This window comes from Acomys russatus, chromosome 19, assembly GCF_903995435.1.
Source record: "Acomys russatus chromosome 19, mAcoRus1.1, whole genome shotgun sequence".
NCBI classification, from domain to species: domain Eukaryota; kingdom Metazoa; phylum Chordata; class Mammalia; order Rodentia; family Muridae; genus Acomys; species Acomys russatus.
The window spans coordinates 57,602,014-57,623,842 of NC_067155.1; the positions used below are offsets into that span (position 1 = coordinate 57,602,014).

At 43.5% G+C, this 21,829-nt stretch overlaps 1 protein-coding gene across 5 annotated transcripts in view; it reads right to left on the bottom strand.

The window, feature by feature from the left end:
• Med13l (mediator complex subunit 13L) overlaps nt 1-21,829 on the bottom strand; it is a 213,432-nt gene that overhangs the window by 91,600 nt on the left and 100,003 nt on the right. For 3 of the 5 annotated variants that reach the window (XM_051161616.1, XM_051161617.1, XM_051161615.1), the window contains exon 3: nt 6,574-6,658. The exons of 1 other annotated variant lie outside the window; for it this stretch is intronic. In XM_051161616.1, coding sequence (XP_051017573.1) covers nt 6,574-6,658 — 85 coding nt within the window. Of the gene's footprint in view, nt 1-6,573; nt 6,661-21,829 lie in introns of those variants that run through there. One more of the 5 variants, XM_051161618.1, reaches the window with a different exon arrangement.

Below are 21,829 nucleotides of genomic sequence, written 5' to 3' on the forward strand. Positions count from 1 at the left end.
AGCTCTTCAGACTCCATTCTACCCAGCTGCATGCCAGGTCCCCTTAGTGCTACCTTCACTTCTCAGCCTTCATCAAATGCAGGAAACCAGTTTCTGTCAAGTATACTGCAATATGTACAGTGGAGGAGATGAGGGACACTTCCCAGGCAACCCCACACCCTCACACCCAGTGGGCTAGCTTTTCCTGTACCCTGGTGGGTGCTGACTCTTGCAGCAGGCTGTAGCTGTGCAAGGCCTCTCTACATCATGTCCTCCCTAAAATGACTATGACATTAGGTTCTCTTACAGGACAAGCCTCACTGAAAATGTCCATTCTATCTACCTAATGCGATTCCAAAGACCTGTACCCCTCTTCTTGGTCTACTCAGTGTCTCATGTCCTTCTTTAATTACAAACAAACAGACAGACAGACAGACAGACAAACAAAAGGCTGAAAAGAATGTTGGAGTGGGTGGGTAGGAGGGCTCCCCTTTTCCAAGGAACAAGAAAGGGGAGAAGGAAGAAAAGGGTGGACTAGGGAGAAAGCAGTGAGGGGGCCATGACCGAGCTATAAAGTTAATAGATAAATTAATAAATAATAAAAAGGTTATCAATATCCTCACTCTTTTTCTATGCTAATTTTTAAAAAATAAACAATTTGATTTATGCATCTTAAAAGATGCAGATTGCTTTCCAGGCATTTACAACTAATACATCCATTCAACTACTGGTTTCTAGGTTTTCAGACTTAAGTCTTCCCATTACAGAGTGTGGCGCCCTCATCTCCCGTGTGGCATTCTCACAAAATGAGAAGTGACTCTTACAATGTGATTCTCAGGGGCCCCAGATGTCTCCATATCATGTAACCATTTCTTCAACTGCAACTGCGCCTGTCACTGAGCTCCAGTGATGGCCAGAGCTATGCTGCATCTCCAAGCCGCTGTAAGACACCAGAGCCCAGAGTGTGGGCATGGTGTGGTGTGGGCCCCTACTTCTGCAGCCACTATAAACAGCACAGGGAAACCTGGCAGCCATGAGTCTAGCAGCACTAGTATATTTCCAGGTAGAGCACCAGAATCCCGAGATGCCAAAGGCCATGCTGCCAATGACCAAGCACACAACTTCAAAAAGCTCCAGTTAACTTCCACTGTGTGTAAAGCAGTTGTGACCTGACATCTGGGGACAGCAAGAAGCCCCATGAAAATCAACAAGGATATTTTATTCCAAAGCCTCCAGGCAGTTACAAATTAAAATCAGAGTAACGAATCTAATGCCAATCTGGCAGTGTGCCAAATGTTTTGGGTTTTCTAAATTGTCACAAAGGTAAGTTGCTCTAGTACAAAACACTCTCTTAAGTTTTTGAATGACACGTTTGCTGTTTTGTTCCTCACACCCCCCCTCGAAAACTTTTATTTCATATGCATAGATAATAGAATTCGACACATCATGAAAACTCATACAAACTACAGTAGGAACAGTCAAGTTATCACAGAACAAGCCCCCGAAGGGTGGCCACACACATTTGTTTTCCATAAGGAGGAGGAAGCAGGCTCTGCATAACACAAAGCAGGCTGGAGAGAGAAGACCCATCTACACTCATATGTCCTTACATGGTGGGAGAGGAAACACTAAAGGAGGTGGTGGGGCTAAGCTCAAAGGGATTCTAATTCTAGATAAATAAAAACCAAATTAATGGTATTTTATCATCCTGGGCATTTAGCCAAAAAGATAATTGGCCTCAAAAAAAAAAAAAAAAAAAGACACACACCACTTTCTCAAAAGACATGAAAAATAAGCTTAATGACGTGCTATAAAACAGTAAATTCTGGCATGCTCCATTTCTCAAGTTCTGACTAAGAAGTCTCTTTGCTAAACAAGCAAAGAGAGCTCCAAATGCCTTCCTCTTCCTCCCTCCTCTCTCCACAAACCTTTGTGTTCCCATGCTACAACCAGCAGTTAACGGGAAGACAGACTTACAGCCCACTGACATCAAGCAGGGTCCTGTGACTTGGATTATCTCTGCCTTGTAGCTCTACTTTGTCATTCATTTAAGCTTTGTGGCCAGTGTCTTCGCTGATGATATATATGAGCAGACATGGTATGTATGCATTATTTCAGGGCAGATGCGGCACAGGCTTCCAGCTCCTGAGTTACCAGCTCTCTCTGCTCTCTATCAGACAGCTAGCAAGGAAAGGTAAAGACTGTCTGCTCAGTACCAGGGGCCTGGGGCAGCAAGGCCAACAGTACTCCAAGCAGACAAGCAGCCTCTGCTCTGAAGGAGAAGGATGCTTTTACTTCTGATAATGTAGCATCCTTTGAGCCTAACTTGACTGGTGAAAGAGGCAATACATTTAAAATAGGCCAGTATCCACCAGAATGAAAGGATGTGGCGAAAGGAGAGAGAGGTGGGTGGAAGGCAGGAGAGAGGAAGACAGCTCAATTTTATAAGCACTATGAGCGGGGGTGGAAGCACAGGGAAGTGAGGCTAAAGAGATGGCTGGGAGGCTAACAGCCCTCGTACTGCCAGAGGCTAAAGAGAGGGCTGGGAGGCTAACAGCCCTCGTACTGCCAGAGGTTCTGCCTCAGTTCCTAGCACTCACAGCAGCTCACAGGAACCAGCTGTAACCCTGGTTCAAGGGGATCCACTGCCCTCTTCTGGATGCTGAAGGCAGCAGGCACGCAATTGGTGCACAGACATACATACAGGTGGAACACTCATACAAATAAAATACATAAGTAAATCTAAAACAGAAGGATTTTAATCTCCACTATAATATTTTTTAAAAGATGACTGATACGGCCCCAGAGGATAGCTTTTAAAATAAAGCCATGAAAGTAACAGAAGAATAGATTTCCACTCTTTTCAGTGCAAATCACGTTCTAGCACTAAGTGCTTTCTGAGGATGATGCAACCTCCTTCAGAGTCTGCTCAGATTACAGAAACCCTCAAGAAAGGGGGACCACAGAAGAAGAATGTTACAGACCAGAATTCTGGGAGTGACTTGGGAACTATCAATTGTTGTCTCCAGTCTTTCTAAAAACAGCCAATCATTACTGTCCTCCTAGTTGTTAGGGCAGTCAGCCAGACACAGAGCTGCTCTCAGAATGATAAAGGTGGTGTGCTGGGTCACAGCTCACATCACTGTAGGTTAGGTAATGGAGCTGAGACCCAAAACACCTCCTGTCTCTGCAGGCAATAAAAAAGGATTTGGGGGGCTGAAGAGATGGCTCGGGGATTAAGAGCACTGGCTGCTTTTTCAGAGGTCCTGAGTTCAATTCCCAGCAACCACATGGTGGCTTACAACCATCTATAATGAGATCTGGTGCTCTCTTCTGGTGTGCCGGCATACATGCAGGCTGGGTGTTGTATACATAATAAACAAACAAACAAACAAATCTTTCAAAAAAAAAAAAAAACAAAGAAAAGAAAAGGATTTCTAGAAATGGGTGTCTGGAAAGAGGAAAAACTAGAAAACTATAACCACAAAAGTCCTCTTGGGTGTGACACCCTTATGTGAATGTTCGCAGGAGTAGCATGCTGGTTGGTTGGTTGGTTGGTTGGTTGGTTTCTAGATGGACAAATGACTCCAGCCAGAAGTGCATAATACACTAAATAATGACAAGAGAAACTGAAGAGTATCTGAAGTCACACTGCTTATAATTTAAAACTGCCTACAGAGTATCAACAGAGTGTGCTTCAGTACCAGTCATAGTAGTCCAGAATGTGAAAAATGACAGGATGACTTAAGTCCTGTAGTGAAACTGTCCTTGATGAGTCACGGCAGTGACATCATTCCGCCAGCCTTCCATAGAGATCAGCTCACACAGCTCCTTCTCAGTCCTTCTCAAGGTAGCAAATGGAATTTCATTTCAATTAAGCATCTTTGTACTTACAAAGAAAACCCAGAATAAATCACCGTGCAATCTTTGTTACTAGATAAACTAAACAAAAAGTCACTTAGAAAGCTGGTTAGCCAGCCACTCAGTCAGTTTTCATGCCAGAAACTCAGAATTCACACTGGAAAGCCAGGCTGGCATTCCCTGAGCACAGGCAGAAAAGCACAACAGAAACAGCAGAAGGAGACACCAAACTCCACCTCAGACTGAAAGTTAAAGCCAGTGATGTAAGCAATAGAAAAACTCAAAGGTGAAGTATGGGGTCGCCATCCAGATTCTGCTGGCAGTGAAGAAGGAATCACAATGCTTTCCTGCCTCACAAGTAGCCACTTCAAGTCTGAAGGGCAGTGAGAGACAATTTTACAGGATCGGGGCCACAGATTATGCCAAAGAGCTTGGATTACCTGAGTGAAGAAGCCTGGTCATTACGTGTTTTCTCAGATAAAACCTGTCCAACTCCCTGTCTCAGAACCGACTCCCAGAGGAGGTTCAGATAGGCTATCCTGTGACAACTTTAATATAACAAAATAATGAAACTTATAGAAAAGTAATACTTATTGACAAGAATATGTGGAAACACTACATGTGTTAACATAAACTGAAGGTGCCAGCTCCCCTCCACACCCCCAATACAGGCTGCTCATTTACGGCTGAGTGCTGACACTCTCGGCTAAACTGAGACCCAATTTTATTGTATATCACAATCGATGGTCTTAAAAATAACAGTTGAACTTGACCCAGGCCTTAGTTCCCATCATAAATTCTACATTCATAAACCTTGAATAAGGAATTTATATGATGTCCTCCCACTCAGTTTTTCTGTTCTTCTAATTTTTACCCAACAAAGAAAAATGCTAAAACACAGAACTGAGAAAAGTTATATCTTTCTGGAAGGAGCGGATCATGATCTAAAAACACAGTAAGTTACAAATTAAAATGTGCTTTTTTTTATATACCTTGGAGCCCTATTCAAAGGCACATTCCTGATGAGCCCTTTATAGGATTATGTGAAAGGTAAATTTTTCCTACTTTCTTGAATGGATTTTGGGTGTACTTTTGATCTTGTTTATTTGGTGGGGGAGGGAAAAATTGTCAAATACTTCACTGATGATTATCCGGATCTTCAAGTCAATGTTTCTTCAGACATGTGGCATCTTTGCAGAAAACTGCAGAGCAAAGTATTGTTAGGACCCACCATCTGAAGGAAGCCAAAATGGACAGAAGAGGCTCTTCGCTGGCTCAGATGATGCCTGGCATTTTGGAGCCCTGCAGCCATCACCCGCAGCCAGCAGCTAGAGTATGAGGTAACAGCCCTGCTTTGGTGACCTCAGAGCATCACCTACAGACTCCAGAGCAGGGAGCATTGATTCCCGCTGAGGCTCTTAGTCAAGCCATTCGTAGTCATCTGGGTCTCCCCTCAAACCAGCACTGAGAGCCTGGAAGGAAGCCTACACCAGAAGGGAAGGGCACTCCAGCAATGACAGTGTCAGAGAACAACTCAAGTCAACGCTTTTCAGTCAGCTCTCCAAGAATGTGGGCATCAACCTAAATGATGGCATTGAATGCATGAATAAAACATGACTCCATGAATATGAATGTCTGTTTTAAGAACAGCTCTCTAAAACCCCTAAGGATCCCAGGCCTTGAGCTCCGGATCCTCTGGCTTCTACTACTGAAGTCACATAATTACAGGTGTGGGCCACCAGGCCAGCTCAAAGAACCCAAATGCGTTTATGTATTTGAGAATGTCTGTGGGGCAGGGGAGCAAGAAGCATGGGGGAGGAGGGGAGAGAAGAGGTAGAGACTGACTATGGTGAAAATCTCTACTCATAACAGGTTGCCAACTAGTAAGAGAAGAAGTGGTGACATTTCAAATCAACAGTATATCATAATGGAGCAAGGACTCCAGCAAGGACTGTCAGCGGGTGCTAGAGCAAGTGAGTGGATTTAGAAGAGGGGGAATCCCACAATCCCACTGTGTCCACCACAACTTACAACAGGAATGAGCTGTCCAGGATTACAGTGGGCGAAATTCTAATTTAGAATGAAGAAGCCTGACAGAGAACATCACTCCAACCAAGTGACTGCAGAGCCTAACTAGCATCACACGTGTCAGATGCGCGGACATTCGGGTAGCTACAGCCTCACTTCCGTGCATTCACACTAACAAGCATAAGCCTAATCCAATCACCAGAAACTGCCTCAAACTGAGGAGCCAAGCTAAGGCCTCACTCATCAAAAATGGCAGTATCAGCAAGAACATTAAGAGAGAACTTTCCTACATTTGAAGAGCATGAAAACTAAACCCTGGGTTCTCATGGATTAGAGCTTGAACTTATTGCAAGAAGCATAACTGCAAAGCCTGGCAGCATCTCAGTTAGGGTTAGAGGAGACGGCGTCATCGCTTTCGTGCCCTATGCTTCCATGAGAGGGCAGACTTGACCTTAAGAAATGGACACCTAATATTCAAAGAGTCAACAGAGCATCAATGGTAAGTTAGTGAATGATTCCAGAAATAAACTAAGAACTGAACAAGAAACATGTGTAGACTTGGGAGGGGGACACAGAAGTTCTATATACTGCCCCTAAGCTTTTCTATCAATGTAAAACACAAGGAGATATAAAAACACAACTCACACTGCAAATGACCCCCTGTCTCTGACGCCCAGTGGGCTGCGGGCAGCGCCCCCTTCTTACCTTTCTAACAGATTGTGGATGGCTTTGAAGAGCAGCGTCCTACATTCATAGGAAAGGCCATTTTCCCAGAGTCCTTCTTCCACAACTGAAAAGAAACAAGAAAAAAGAAAAAAAAAAGAACCAGTAAAAAGGACATCCAAATAAAAAGAAACGTTGACATATTTTCTAATGCAAAGTTAATGAGCTAATTCCAAAGATTTCCTCTCAATCTTACAGGCAACAGAAAGAGAACTACTGTCCTCAGCCCAAGATGGGGATGGAGGAAGAGAGATCGGGGCTCAGCCTTTCCAGAGTGCTCATGGGCCATGCCATTCCCATCAGTCTCTCCAGCCTTCAAAATTCAAGTCATTTCTGATATTCTCAAAGCAACTTTCCCAAGTCTCAAAGTCAACTCTGAGAAGATTTCTACTGGAAACACAAAGGTGTCAGAAAGTAAACCTAGACTGAGGAGACCATTATACACAATTGTTTACATGAAAGTCTATCTAGATGGGATTTAAAGACTTAGACATTTGCTTAAAAATTAATTCTCACTACAATATTCAATTGTCTTCTGGGCTTATAATTTTATAAATGCTAACATTTGAGAAAAATAGCACATTTGCTTTGAAGTAAGTTATGTCATGGATGGAGAAGTAACTCCAAAAGTCCAATTCCCACGCAGTCCTAGCACTTTCTTTTTGTAATTATATGGTTGGAAGTGATGCAAAAAGAGATAATTTCCATTTAAGTTAAGTTAGTTTGATACAAGATAGGGTGGACATTTGGAAGACGGCGGCAGGTGGGATCTCTTTGAGACTCAGGGTAGCATTTCATCCTACTTGACACTAAGGTTTGGAGAGGTTTGAGGGTGGTGAGGCAACTAGACTACTGAACAGCTTTAGGTTCTCGTGAGTGACAGGGGAACCAACACCCTGAAGACAAAGACAATGGTCACAAAGTGTGTGGGAACAGCTACAGGAATTGGGTGTTCTCTTCTTGAACCCCACAAATCATTCACTGATAAATGCAACATTTTAAATCTCGATTCCAAGCTTCTCAGTGAAATATTAATTCTGTATGAATAAAAAAAGTTGTAAGAAAACTGTTTTATAGGCTGTATTTGTCAATTTAAATTCTTTTGGTATCAGAAAAAAAAAAGGCACAAAAAATCAAGTAGCTCTGTATAGTAAATGAGTGGGAAGCGCCAATCAGAACAAAGAATTCCTAAATGCAAACACTCGCCTCCAGCTATTGTAACTGTTACAGCCAAAGTAACAACGACAAATAACCGTGAGCGCTGCCACAGCTGCTGTGTGCAGACACAGGCTCTTGGCACACGGTTACCTCACTGTGGTTGTAAAGCTATACTCAGAATCTGTTTAAAGTGCTGTCGCTTAGCTTTTTAAATATCACACTCATTCAGATAAACTGTAAAAGTACTAAACACTTTTTAGAAGACACTGTTTTATAAAGGAAATTCCAAATAGCAATAATTACTGCTTAGTGTTCAAACACTTAAAATCATCACAATTTTTAACTTTTGCCAACTTTAAAAATATTGCATCTTGCAGAATTAATACGCTTCTTTAAATGAAGCGTCATTAAAAGGTTCCAAGTGCTACAGTGTCAATGTGGCAAAATAACAGGGTAGCAAACACTTGGTGGCTTGGAGTTTCCCAGAGGACACCACTCTGCCCCATAAGGAAAAGTGATGAGGAGAAGATGTCCAGGAGGGTGGGGAAGGACCGCAGCACACAGCTTCTGCATCCACCTCATTCTGTGCAGTCTCAAGTAGAACTGCTTTCAAACACAGGGTTCCTCTGAGCTGTGATGCATATTTCCCTTAATGCAGCAAGAGCTGACATGAACATCTAGAGCAACAGAAACCCTCCTTACGTCCCCACCACCTTGAAACCCCAGGCATCAGAACCACGGAAACCTATTGACCAGAACAGGGAGCTCAGCAAGCCTACTGACCACAGCAAAGTGGGTGGGGGTGGGGGGTATAGAGGGAAACAGAATTCCTCAATCAGCCCCTAACTACTGAAAAACACATTTTGCTTAGACCCCACAACAACAAATAGACTTTTAAAAAGCAAGGCACAGAAGGCCATCCTTGTTAGATTTGCTGTGACACATGGCCCAGGGAACAGGAATCCAAATGGAGTCTGAGAATCTGCTCCTTGTCTTTGTTTTCAACTATGCTGTTCAATGCATTAAACTGTAGTTAAAAAGTAAACTTTTCAATTCGCACATCTACTTCCTGAGAAATGTAAAGTGAGCAGACCTTGCAACAAGACAACATTTATCAATTTCACTTATGGACTATGTCAAATAATACTTAAAGATAGAGAATTTTTAACATCTGATTTCGTTTAAAAAAAAAATTGACTTAACAAAAAAATTGAGTAACAAAGTAGCATAATGTCACATTAATTCTGAAATACAGCATCACACCCATAAAAAATCCAATTCCACACAGTATCATTGACTGATCATCATTTTGCTGTCATTGATTGCCTTGTAAAATCTATTTGAAGTCATTAATAACTAAATGGACTTATTTTTGTCAAATCCAACTCACACACTGCACTGCTCTCTTGAACTGCTAGTAGATGTAGAACATTTGGCATCACTTAACAAATGTATATCAGAAATGCATGTAGCTTTCCCACTGTCAATTCATCAGCCAAATGAGGCCCACAGGATAAAATAATACTAGGGATGGAAGACAGATGGAAATGCTGCTTGTTCGGACCTATCTGCAACGCTAGAGAAACAGCCCTGGTAGTGCTCAGCAGACAGAGTGGCTGTGCAATGTCACCAGGCTGCCGCCTTCCTCAGGAACCTCTATCAGCATGGGTCCTCTGCCAGTTGCAGGATAACCAGAATTTTAATGAAGATTTCTGCTCAGCGCTATAGCAGCTGAGACATGACCCACGTTAGCATTTCAATGCATCACAGGGCACATGTAAAGCCAGTAAATTTTCAACTAAAGGAGGTCAAAGAATTAGATTTCTGGATACACTGAAAAAGATCTTCAAAAGACAGCTGCGCAGAAAATAGCCCCATGTCGCCAGGATCGCTCACTAAACAAGAAATCATCAGTACCACAGTGACTTCCAAACCTAAGCTCACCCTATTCACCACTCTTTTCAAGCATTTTACAATGATTAGTATCGTTTTATATTATGTTCTTAATGTACTTAAAAAAAAAAAAAAAAAAAGCATAAATGGGCAATAGTCTGGAAGGGCAGTCCCACTTGGCAGTGACCTCTAGCTCCTTGGAGGGCAGTCTGCACCTCGCTTTAACTCAAAGCTTTCTTGGTGAGCACAGACTATTTAAAGTCGTAAGTAAGGCTGATGTTTATTAAGTGGCTACATGTTCAGAAATAAAGAGGATCATCATGAGATATGATTAAACTGAGGGGTTTGTTTTGGTTTTGAGCAGAGTCTCACAGTGTAGCACAGGCTAGCCTTAAACTCATGAGAATCTACCTGCTTCAGCTTCCAGAATTCTAGGATTACAGGTGTGAACTATGTTCTAGGCACCAAGAGATGGTCAATTTTAATGAAAACCATCATGATATATAGGATGCACACATATGACAGACATATTATATAGCACACATGTATCTCTCTCTCTCTCTCTCACACACACACACACACACACACACACACACACACACACACACACTATTTTCATTTAAAGCCATCAATGGCTTGGATAGCCTTCCTCTAAGATGGTTATCTTAGTCACGAAGACTCAACCACTAGGTTTCAATGCTGTTCTCAAATAAACAGGAAAAATTAAAACTATTTATTTCCTTATCCTTTTTGGAGGCGACCGGCTTTGAAACATAACACACCCTCCAGCTTGCTATTGATATCCTGACAGGATGGTCCCCGGATCGCCTTCTACACTGCAGCTCAAACAGTTATCTGCTGGTGCTGTGACTGCGCAGTCTGAAAAGCAGCTGTCTCCTTGGCATCTCCCCGACCCCCACTTAGCCAGCATTTCTGTTCTTGCTGGAATAATCTTTCGGAGCATTTTACAGGAGGCTTAGCCTGGCAGAGGGCACTCTCTGGCGTGACCACCAGAACAAGGAAACACAATTCATTAGACACGCCTGGAGTGACAACAATGGTGCTGCTTTCTTGTTGCCTTTCATTTCGCACACGAGCCAGAGACTAATGCACCCTCGTTACTCAACAAGCACGTTTACAGACAGGGCGAACTGTAATCACCTTTGATTAAGAGACAGCAGACTTCTCCTAGATGAGCCGCCAGCCGTGGTGACATACTAATTAGTTTGTAACTGACAGGTTAAAACAGCAAATGCAGCAAAAATAACATGGGGGAGGGATAGGAGGGAAGGAAAGGCAGGGGAAAAGGGAGGGAAAAGAGACAGCGTGAGCACCATAGAGAAGCCTCTGAGACCTTGGTCCTCTCTGCATGTCCTGTCTCCACCTGAGGGACGGACGGCACTGTAGCAGTCCACAGCAAAGGCTGAGAACCTCATGAAGTAAACACACCCCCATGTTTATTTCTTGGAAACAGTGGAAACTCTGGTCATTTTTTAGCTAAGTACTACTGGCCTTTCTTTTTCTCCTACTCTCACCAAAAGTCTGTGACACTGACAGAAGGATTCATTTATCTTCCTTTAGTAGACTTTTGCTGCACTTTCTCTCACCTAGTTCAACTACAAATAGTTCATTTTCATTTATATAAACACTGTGCCAACCTTTTTACTTTAATGTAGTTTTAAAAAATACTCCTTTGAAGAAAAACAAAAGTGCAGAATAATTACATCAGCTCATCACTTAGCCCAGCAAGCCTCACTAGCATGGGCTCCAGCCGTGAAAGCAGAGGCCCCACCAGCAACAGCAGGCCGTTCTGCTACAGCACTCCCAGGTGTGTCTGTCTACACCCTGGGGCTGCAACCTGTGTGTGTGGAGGGGGGGGCACAGCGCACTACACCCTGGGACTGCACCCTGTGTGTGTGTGGGGGGGCACAGCGCACTATACCCTGGGGCTGCACCCTGGGGGGAGGAGGAAGAGGGGGGCACAGCGCACTACACCCTGGGGCTGCCCCCTGTGTGTGGGGGGAGGGGGGCACAGCACAGAGATTGGTAATTAGCAACAACAACAAAAGCTTTTACTGGGTGGAAAGTATATTATGAAGATTACCATTGTATATAATTAACATTAAAAAAAAATCCAGCATACGCCTTTAGTACCTTTAGTCCTAGTACTTGGGAGGCAGAGGCAGGCGGATCGCTGTGAATTCGAGGCGAGCCTGGGCTACAAAGCGAGTCCAGGACAGCCAAGACTACACAGAGAAACCTTGTCTTGGAAAAATAATAATAAAAAACAAAAATAAAAAACCAAACCAAACAAACAAAAACCAACCCTCTTTTTAAAGTTTTCTATAGCATTACTATACTTTACATTAAAAATGTGCTATAAAGCAAAAAGAATTCACACATGTAAAGAGTGCTGTAACAAAACAGCTCCTAGAAAATTAAGAGAAAGAAAGCAAATAGAAACTTCAAAACATGAAACAGCTTTAGGAGCTGGAGAGTGAGCTCCATGGGTCAGCGCCCATGCTGTTCTAGCAGAGGACCCATGCTGGGCTCCCAGAAGCACAGCTAGCTCCCTGACACTCAGGTGGCGCATATTCATGCACATAAATATATCTAGGGCAAATAATTAGTAGTAGTAATAATAATAAATGTTTAAAACCTCTTTTTTTAAAAAAAAACTGTAATGTAGTACTTACAAATCTAACAGGCATGAGGCCCTGGTTCAATCCGCAGTGCTTGGTGTCCTCCCTCCTCCCCAGCACACACTGAAGCGCGGGGGAGGGGGGGTGCGAAGGGGGGAACCAAGCACACCTGTTTTTGCAGTCCACCAAAAGTCATGAGCAATTTCATGCTGTTACATTGTTTTGAACGTGATACCCAACAGGTCAAAAGTACAACACCTGCATCTACCTTTAATGTGCCACTCAATGACTCAAGAGTCAAAGCTGAGTCACTAAGGCTATTAGTCTCCAGAACCAGATAGGACAACACAACTTCTACTCTCTACCCGTCCAAGACTCCTCTTTTATTTTGTCCCTTTGTACTATGTACAATCATGAACAACACCTCCTCCAAAAACATTATTTTCATAGGCTTCCTTTTTTTTTTTTTTTTTGAAAAAGTAAAATTAATGATCAGTAATAAAATATGATGCCACAGTGAACATTCACATGCTTGTGCATACACCGGCACACACAGGCACACATGCATGCATGCACACACACAATGCTTTAAAAACTTTCAGCTTAAATGTATGCTAGCAACCTGAAAACTGGCTATTTGGCTTCCATGTTCAGCTTGGTTACAGTCAAGACTCTTAGCAGAATCAAATTATTACTGTTCGCCTTCTAAGGGTAGAGTACGTAACTTTCCCATTGAGTTACTCTATTTTCTGGTCTCAGAACAAAATACCTTGGGAACTGAATACTTAATGGGTTTCCTTAGCTCATAGTTTCTGAGGCAGACAGTGGAAAAAAAGCAAGAAGATGGGATGCTGTGTTACTCAGCCTGCATGCACAAGGCTGCCCAGGTCATGTGCTGCACCATGTAGACTTCAGCACATGCTCAACCACAGGGTTACAACGACAAAGCGCATCTCCTGAAGTTTACTATGTTAAAAATATCCCTGCCCCAAGAAGACAGGCGTATAAGTACTGTAATTAACTGTTTACGTCTCCCTATGCGTTACTGCATCTACCAACTCCATGGGCTACCATCACTATCAATGAGAACACTTTGTCACTATCAATTCATAAGGTCTCATCAATCACGGTCAGAAAAAATAAAATCACATCAGTAGAGTTGGCTAAGGACATTTACATCAATGGTCCACACTGCAATGACACCAGATCAGTAAAGATACAGGTATGCCTGTAATTCCTGGGAGGTGACAAACCCAATTCCTCAGGACACACCTACAAAAGTTCAGGGTCTTTTAACTTTCCTTGTTTGTTTGGTTTTTTTTTTTTGGGGGGGGGGGAGCAGGGATAAGGAGATGGTGGGGCAGAAAGTCCTCCTGACTTCATTGTGTCAAGGAGACATAAAGACAGTGAGAAAACACAGCAGTTTGATCAGAGCCTTGCTCCTTCAGGATGCCGCTCTTCCAAGAGCTGAGGCCATGAGAACGGCTGATGGGAGGATAGTGATTCCTAAGCCAGTGCCCACTGGGCCCAGCACACCTTCCATACCGAGGACCAAAACCAACATGGGGATGCTTGGACTACACTCAGCAGAGCTGAATCCCTTGGTGCACAGACCTTTACCCAAAGCTCCAACCCCACTATACAACACAGCAGTGCTTTCTCCACAGATCTCAAGCAGACCCTGGTACCATGGGCAGTGCAATTTTTCCTTGTTTCTTTCTTAGTTCACAAAAAGGCTCTTAGTTCACAAAAAAGGAATTTAGAAAAAACAAAAATCATCTTGGCCACACTGGAACAACATAATGTTTGTGCTGCTTTGTTTTACTTCAGGTTAAGAATATTTTTAAAGCCAGGCGTGGTGGCGCACGCCTTTAATCCCAGAACTCGGGAGGCAGAGGCAGGCGGATCACTGTGAGTTCGAGGCCAGCCTGCTCTACAAAGCGAGTCCAGGACAGCCAAGGCTACACAGAGAAACCCTGTCTTGAAAAACCAAAAAAAAAAAAAAAAAAAAAAAAGTATATTTTTAAAATAAAATTCTCCAGGTTGTGTAGTTTTGATGTTCCACTACTCCACTGTTTCTACAACAACACGACCAAAACTTTCCTGGTAGCGGGATGTATTGATACTCCAAAACCTCATTCTCCAGGAAATTAAGTGCCTTTGATAACATATCTACTTTTTCTGAAATTATCAATGAGCAGGTAAGGTCATTAAAACTAAAAGGCCATCTTAAAAAGCAAGACTGTCAAAAGGCCAGAAAGGTATTTCTGAAAAGACTGGTGACATATTGGAAGCCTAGTTCTCATTCAAGGAGCTCCAGGCTGTAGCCTTCCCCTCTAAGCCAGAGCACTGGCTGGGTGTGGTGCCCATGGAAGCTCTAGCTGCCAAGTTCCTGGTTTGCCCTAGTGGGCTAGGGGTGGGGTGGGGATCGGAGGAAAGCCACGTGATACTGATCAGTAATGAGTCTGAAGTCCTACAGCAGACAGTGCAAGCAACAGAGGCATTCAGTGTTGCTGCATGTAGCGGTCAACAGTCTGAAAATGCTGAATATATGAGGATTACTGTACAAGGTAAGGGCTCTACATATCTCAGCCATTTTCACAAAAGACATACAAACAGGACAAGGTAAGAAATGCCAGAAAAATAAACAGGAGAGAGCAAATGTGTCTGATACTTAAACATTGAAAAATATGTTATCAAAAGCCTCCAGTGTGAGTTGTTTCTGGGCCTTACAACCCAGGCAATGGGGAAAGTGCAGCTTCCTTGTGCGCCATACAGTGCGCCATACAGTTGTACATCATCTGACTCTGCATTAGATGACACAAGCATCCACTCTCCACTTGTCTCCAGGCAATGCCAACTATTCCTGAGGCACAAACTCCTCCAGCCCAAGAGGCACTAGAAAGAGGCTCAAGTTGCACTCACTCAATCCTACTGCTAATTTTGGAGGAAAAAGAGGAATTATTATGAAGTATATAAGCGTAATCTATATGCATGTATAGTTAAGAGAATATTAAAAGAGATATGCTATCTCGAAAACCCTGTGGACATACCTGCAGGCCGCACAGGGAACTAACTAGAAAGGCGATCACCATTAGTGGAAGGAAATAAGCTTCTCTCTGCCACAAAGGAAAACAAAGGGCTCTGCCCTTGCACCGGGCACAACCCGGCTGATGACACGTCCACAAGATCCTCATCAGACAGACCGCACTGAGCTGGGCACTGCTTTATGTAATTACTAACTTTAACAAACACTCTGAAACTGTTTAAGACCTTCACTTTTCTACATGTACAGCTAAGTACAGATGCATGAGTTCGTTTACAGCCCCAATGTCACATTTTAGAGAGATCAGCACCAAAACTGATCATCATGTTCTCTTAGTTGGTTGTGTTCTTCTATTCACTTGTCTCTAGAACCTCCCAAGTCCATCCATGGCACTGGAGACGCTTGTCTGTCATTTTGCAGTATGCCTGGTGGCTGGAAGGGACCTGTGCACACATGCGTGACTGTAGACTAAGCTAGTCCATAGCACCTGTGGGGCCCTGGGCTCCCTGGATCCCATCCCTAGGCAATCCAGACACAGTTTATCTAATCTGACATGAGTATTTTCCAAACTCACTGTCACAATACAACTCACTCTGTGTGCTGTTTCTTTTAATACAGCATTGCCACTCTATCAAGTGCTAACAGTGTTCCTGCTCCTAAGTCTAGGTGGCTCCATGTAACTATAACAGATCTGACAGTAGTAGTCTGGAAGTCTGGAGTCTAAAACCTGTCTGGAGGTTCACACTTGAAACACAGTCGTGTGGAGAAGCAGCAGGTGCTGATTTCCCCAAGCTGGCTCAGCTGACATCCCAGGCAACAGTTTCCCCACTGCTAACCGTGTAGGTGAGGACACCTTCCAAGGAGGCCATACCTAGCCATGGAGTCTGCAGTAGAGTGGAGATAGTCCAGGATGCTGCGATGCTATACAGAGGGGTTATGTGCATAGCAGAGTCACTGTGCATGCTACTCAGTGTCCACATCAGATGGCATTCCTCTATCCACAGGTTTATCTGTGGTGACAGATCACTAAGAAGTACCATATGGCAGTTGCGTAGCTGCACCTTTTTAAAGATACACAGTGCCATTACTGAGCATACATAAACAACGGCACAGGTGCTCAGCAAAATAAGTGCTCAATTATAGTATACAATACGACACAAACATTTTCCTGAGAAACATCTCAATGGTCAGAATACTGAACCCAGTTGTACCGGCTCTGATACAACTGGCTGTGGGTCTTAATTCACACATCTCTATTAACCACTGGCACGGAACAAGAAATATCTTTACGTAAAACAAACTTCATTTTAGTAACAATGACACTTTTCGTACAGGAAAACACCTGACCCATATTAGACGCTAGGACAACAAATGGTAACAGTGCTGAGACACTACTTCCTTTAAAGAAAACCCAAAATTCCTGGACTCCCCTCCTCCTGACCAAAGGGCCTCTGTCTCTTTCCACTGGAAACCAGATTCACAGACACTTCAACCAAGGAGTAGGGTAAAAGTGACTCCATGTCAACTAGGCTGGATCACAAAGCCATCCTGGGACATGTTACTCTGGGGCCACTATTTAGGGATGAAGTCCAGGCACAGGAGGAAGCCATTTGTAGAATGCCCACCACAGCTACCTCATTCCAGAACTCAAGAGTGAGCCAGTAACTAAAGGCATCTCTGGGTAGTTTTAGCACCTCGTTTGTCCAGCCAGGGCCTCAGACACCCTGCTACAGAGACAAGAATGTCTACCAATCCCTTTCCACATCTGTGATCTCAGAGACCTATGGACGGTGTCAAGTGGCTGTGACTTGTACCATTGAGTTGGAAGCAGCTTGCTGTTGAGCAGTGGAAGATCACCATGAGGACGGAGCTCTGCTTCTGAGACCCAATGCTGCCAAAGAGCCAGGTCAGAGAAAATGCGTGAGAAAGGCTGCCCAGAGGGGAGCGCATCAAGAGCGAGGTCCAAGGCAAAAAGAAGACCATTGAGGTCTGACTTAATGACACACACACTAGCAGCTACAGATTCAGAAGCCGTGTGGGCTATGTAGAAACTATTTTCACTGCACGGAAAGCTATCGCTGTGCTTAGGTCAGTTCTTCAACGATGTATGGCTGCTGCAGTCCCCTGACAGTAAATGAGGCCGGAGCACTAGGGGTGCTATGACTCTTGTGGGCGCATGCACCTGCATTTTGTATTGCTACAAAGTGAGCTCTTCAGAATGACTTTCTCACACCTGAATGTCCCCACAAGCTTCAGTGTCCAAACTGACCAATGAGATTGCTAACCACTGCAGTTCCCACTCAAGCATGTGCATGGTGCTCTCATGTGTTCACGTCTGTGTGGGGGAAGGAGGGAAAGAGACAGAGGCATAATCGTAACAGCTCGGAGCTACGCGACGCACACAACTCTGTGTTAAGCATTTGCCACAGTTCAAACAGGAGGAAATGGTATCAAGTCATCACACTAGCACAGTGTAACAGCCAGGACAAAGTCAAGCAGACCTGCACCAAACATTCCTAGGAGCATTTAAGCATGCATAACACATGGGGAAAAAAAAAAGCGATGCACGAAGTACACTGCATTTACTATACTGTCTCTATGTCAAGCAGTTTACACTGCATTTACTATACTGTCTCTATGTCAAGCAGTTTAGACTGCATCTACTATACTGTCTCTATGTCAAGCAGTTTAGACTGCATTTACTATACTGTCTCTATGTCAAGCAGTTTAGACTGCATTTACTATACTGTCTCTATGTCAAGCAGTTTACACTGCATTTACTATACTGTCTCTATGTCAAGCAGTTTAGACTGCATCTACTATACTGTCTCTATGTCAAGCAGTTTAGACTGCATTTACTATACTGTCTCTATGTCAAGCAGTTTACACTGCATTTACTATACTGTCTCTATGTCAAGCAGTTTAGACTGCATTTACTATACTGTCTCTATGTCAAGCAGTTTAGACTGCATTTACTATACTGTCTCTATGTCAAGCAGTTTAGACTGCATTTACTATACTGTCTCTATGTCAAGCAGTTTAGACTGCATTTACTATACTGTCTCTATGTCAAGCAGTTTACACTGCATTTACTATACTGTCTCTATGTCAAGCAGTTTAGACGCGGTGTCTGCCCTGTAAAACAGTGTTTCATAACCAAATCAGTGGTGGTTACATCTCTAAAGTCCAAGCATAGTAGGATGTTTTTAAGCAATAGTGAATGTAGCTTAGCGGCCTTACATCACCACAGAGCATAGTAGGTGCACACGCTCATGAACATTTTACTTCCCGAGCGAAGTTCTGATGAGGCAGGTGAGGGTGAGAATCACGTGAAGTCAGAAGGTGAGCGGAGTAACACAACCGAGGGCTGCCTGGAAAGAAGTGTGTTAGGGAGCAGTGCTCTCCTTCTACTGTCGTCTCCCTGCGGAGGCTAACTTCAGTACTGTTTCCTTCGAGGACATCAAGCCCAAACTCCTTCGAGAACCTCCACCTCCAGCTGTTGTCGACACTCTTGTGGAAGAGCCGGGAGAGTGTGGAATCTGGTGGCAGTGGTGGTGTAGTAAGGGCCAGGAGACTAAGCAAGTGATCACCTGTATCCAGCAACAAAACCATTCTCTTAGGAGGTAGACACAGAATCTTCACAAGAAATTAAGGCAATAAATTGTGTGGTCGTACGTCCCCTGAATGGGGAGACCTAGTGGCACTCAGAGGAAGGATAGCAGGCTACCAAGAAGAGACTTGATACCCTATGAGCATATACAGGGGGAGGAAGCTCCCTCAGTCACAGTCATAGGGGAGGGGAGTAAGAGGAAAAGGGGAGGGAGGGAGGGAGGGAGGGAGGAATGGGAGGATACAAGGGATGGGATAACAATTTAGATGTAATATGAATAAATTAATAAAATATTTTTTAAAATTGTGTAGTCGTGAAGACCTAAGGTTAAGAAATGATCTAGAATTAAGAACTAATCTACTTGAGGACCATGATGTTAATATACTTATAGGCCAATCAGAACCCCAGTGTCTACAGAAGCCAGGAAAATCTGTCTGGAACTCCAAATCACAGTAAAATCTCAAGAAGGAGTCTAGAATCTGTTAGTAGCCCCCAATCATACTGTTGCGCGCACTGGAGACAAAATGACAAGACTGCACCCAGTACCCTAACTCGGCCTTAATTGAGGTCAGGGGACTTCTCCAACTGTGAACAACTCACATAGGCTTCCTTATCCAAATAAAATGAGCTTTAAATAGTGAGAGCTTGAAAAATGCTGGGTGCAAAACTATGAAGGTGGAGCAAATAAAAACAAACCATTATTTAAATTGTGTACTGTCAAAAGATAGAATGGTCTGATTCACAAATAAATGTTCTGAAACACTAATTCTCTATGTACAGCCACACAGGAGAGCGTGGGTGGTGCTGGAAGCAGGAAGGCCTACGGTCTCCTGGGTGGTCCCTGGGATTCCCACTCCAAGCTCTGGGCCAGGAGAAGCAGAGACGGAAAGCTGCTGGTCTTTTAAGTGGTTCCATCCAGCTCTGGAGTTGTATGACTCAGTGCAGTAGGTGGTGCATGGAGCTGCCGATTTCCCACACACTGTCTGTGGCCATCGGGTCAGCTCTGGGAAAGCTCAATTAGCCTAAGTATGACTTGGTATGCCCTAATTTCTCAGAAATCATCTGCCATACTGCAACCTACGGGGAGACTTTCAAGAAGAGGACAGCAGTGAACAGTGTGAAGTGGTATGTGTTCTGTTCCACTTTACTCAAACAATAATTCCGAACCACAGATAGAGGAACTTTACCATAAATTAAGTCTCTGACTTGGGATATATTTATTTATTTATTTATTTATTTATTTATTTATTTATTTATTTTTATTTATTTATTTATTTATTTTAGTGCTTAAAATGGGGGAGGGGCTGTTTTAAAATAAGATTATCTTTGAATATCTCTTCTGCCGGTAACTGTAGAAATTCCAAACCCTTAACACATCAGGTTAATGGTGGCACCAGAAACATTACTCAAGTAGAGGTGTAGCCACAGTGACCCCTACCTTAATCCCAAGGACAGGAAGTCACAGCTTCAGGTGAAACATGGAGCCTTCGTCAGGAAAATCCTGTATCAAGAACATCACCACTGGTGCATGTCTCTCTAACTTTAACTATGCCGGCATTTCCAAGGCTTGGAAAGAATAAAACATGAGCAGTGTCTTCCACTGCCCTGTTACAGGCATGGACTACCAAGGGGCGATGGTGAAGATCTAGAGTCACACAGTACTTAGCAACTATCTAATATAGAGCCTTCATTTTTGCAAATAGAGAAAACACTGCCCTTCAAAGGTTGGTTCTGTGACACAGCCAGGCCAGCTCATCCAATTCATCACCTAACATCAGAGGTAAAACTGTTAGACTTACCTCTTTTGCGGCTGCTATTGTTAGAGATGTGGCCTCTCTGTGTGGCCCTGATTGGCCTGGGACACTCCATGTAAGCAGGCTAACCTCAAACTCACAGAGACCTATCTGCTCTACCTCCTGGAGAGTGAGAGTAAAGGCATGCGCCACTAAACCTGACCTAGCGCCTTCTTATTGAGAAGAAGGATGAGGGGATGGGGCTGGAGAGACATGCCTTGGCAGTTAAAGGCACTTACTGTTCTTTCCCAGCATACATATGGCAGCTTACTACTATCCTTAAGCCCAATTCCAAGGGCCCCAGAGCCCTCCCCTGGCCTCTACAGGCACCAGGAACACATGCAGTGCACATACGTATATGCAAGTGAAACATTCATACATATAGAATAAAAATAGTAAAATGTTTAAAGATTAAATAATTCGTGTACTATTATCACAAAATGTTATTTTGAAACGCATTTTCCCAACTGATATTAACTCCTTAAGAATAGGAAACTTGGTTTTTCATTTATTTTATTTTATATAGCACCAGGAAAGAGTATTAAACTTGGTGGGTATGTTCTGACTACCTGCCAAACAGACAGACCTTAATCTCAACAGCTGTCACTGGTAGAGAGTATAGGATATCTATGGCTACTCTACATACGTTTTTTTCCAGTGGTGTTTTCTTGTTGGTTTTGGGATTTTACCAGCTCTCTCTATGTAGTGTTAGCTATCCTGGAGCTCACTATGTAAACCAAGCTAGTTTGGCCTCAAACTCACAAGATCTTCCTGCCTTTGGCTTCAGAGTCCTGGGATCATGTATCACCATGCCTGGCATAAATATACTTTATAATTCTACTAGAAACAAAGTGTGCATGATAGGAAAATCTGCACGGCGTGAGCAAAGCTGCCTTTTCCCAGCATGCTATCCTCTTATTACCCTCCTTGATCTGTTCTGGAGCACTCCACACAGGCTGGCCCTCATCACTGCTCACCATCTAGTTGACTGAAGACTTCAAAGCTGAATGTACAATGACCAGAACATTACTCAAAGCATGTACTGAACCTTCTGCTGGTTTGGGGCTGGCATTCTTGCCTGTTATACAAGTGACTT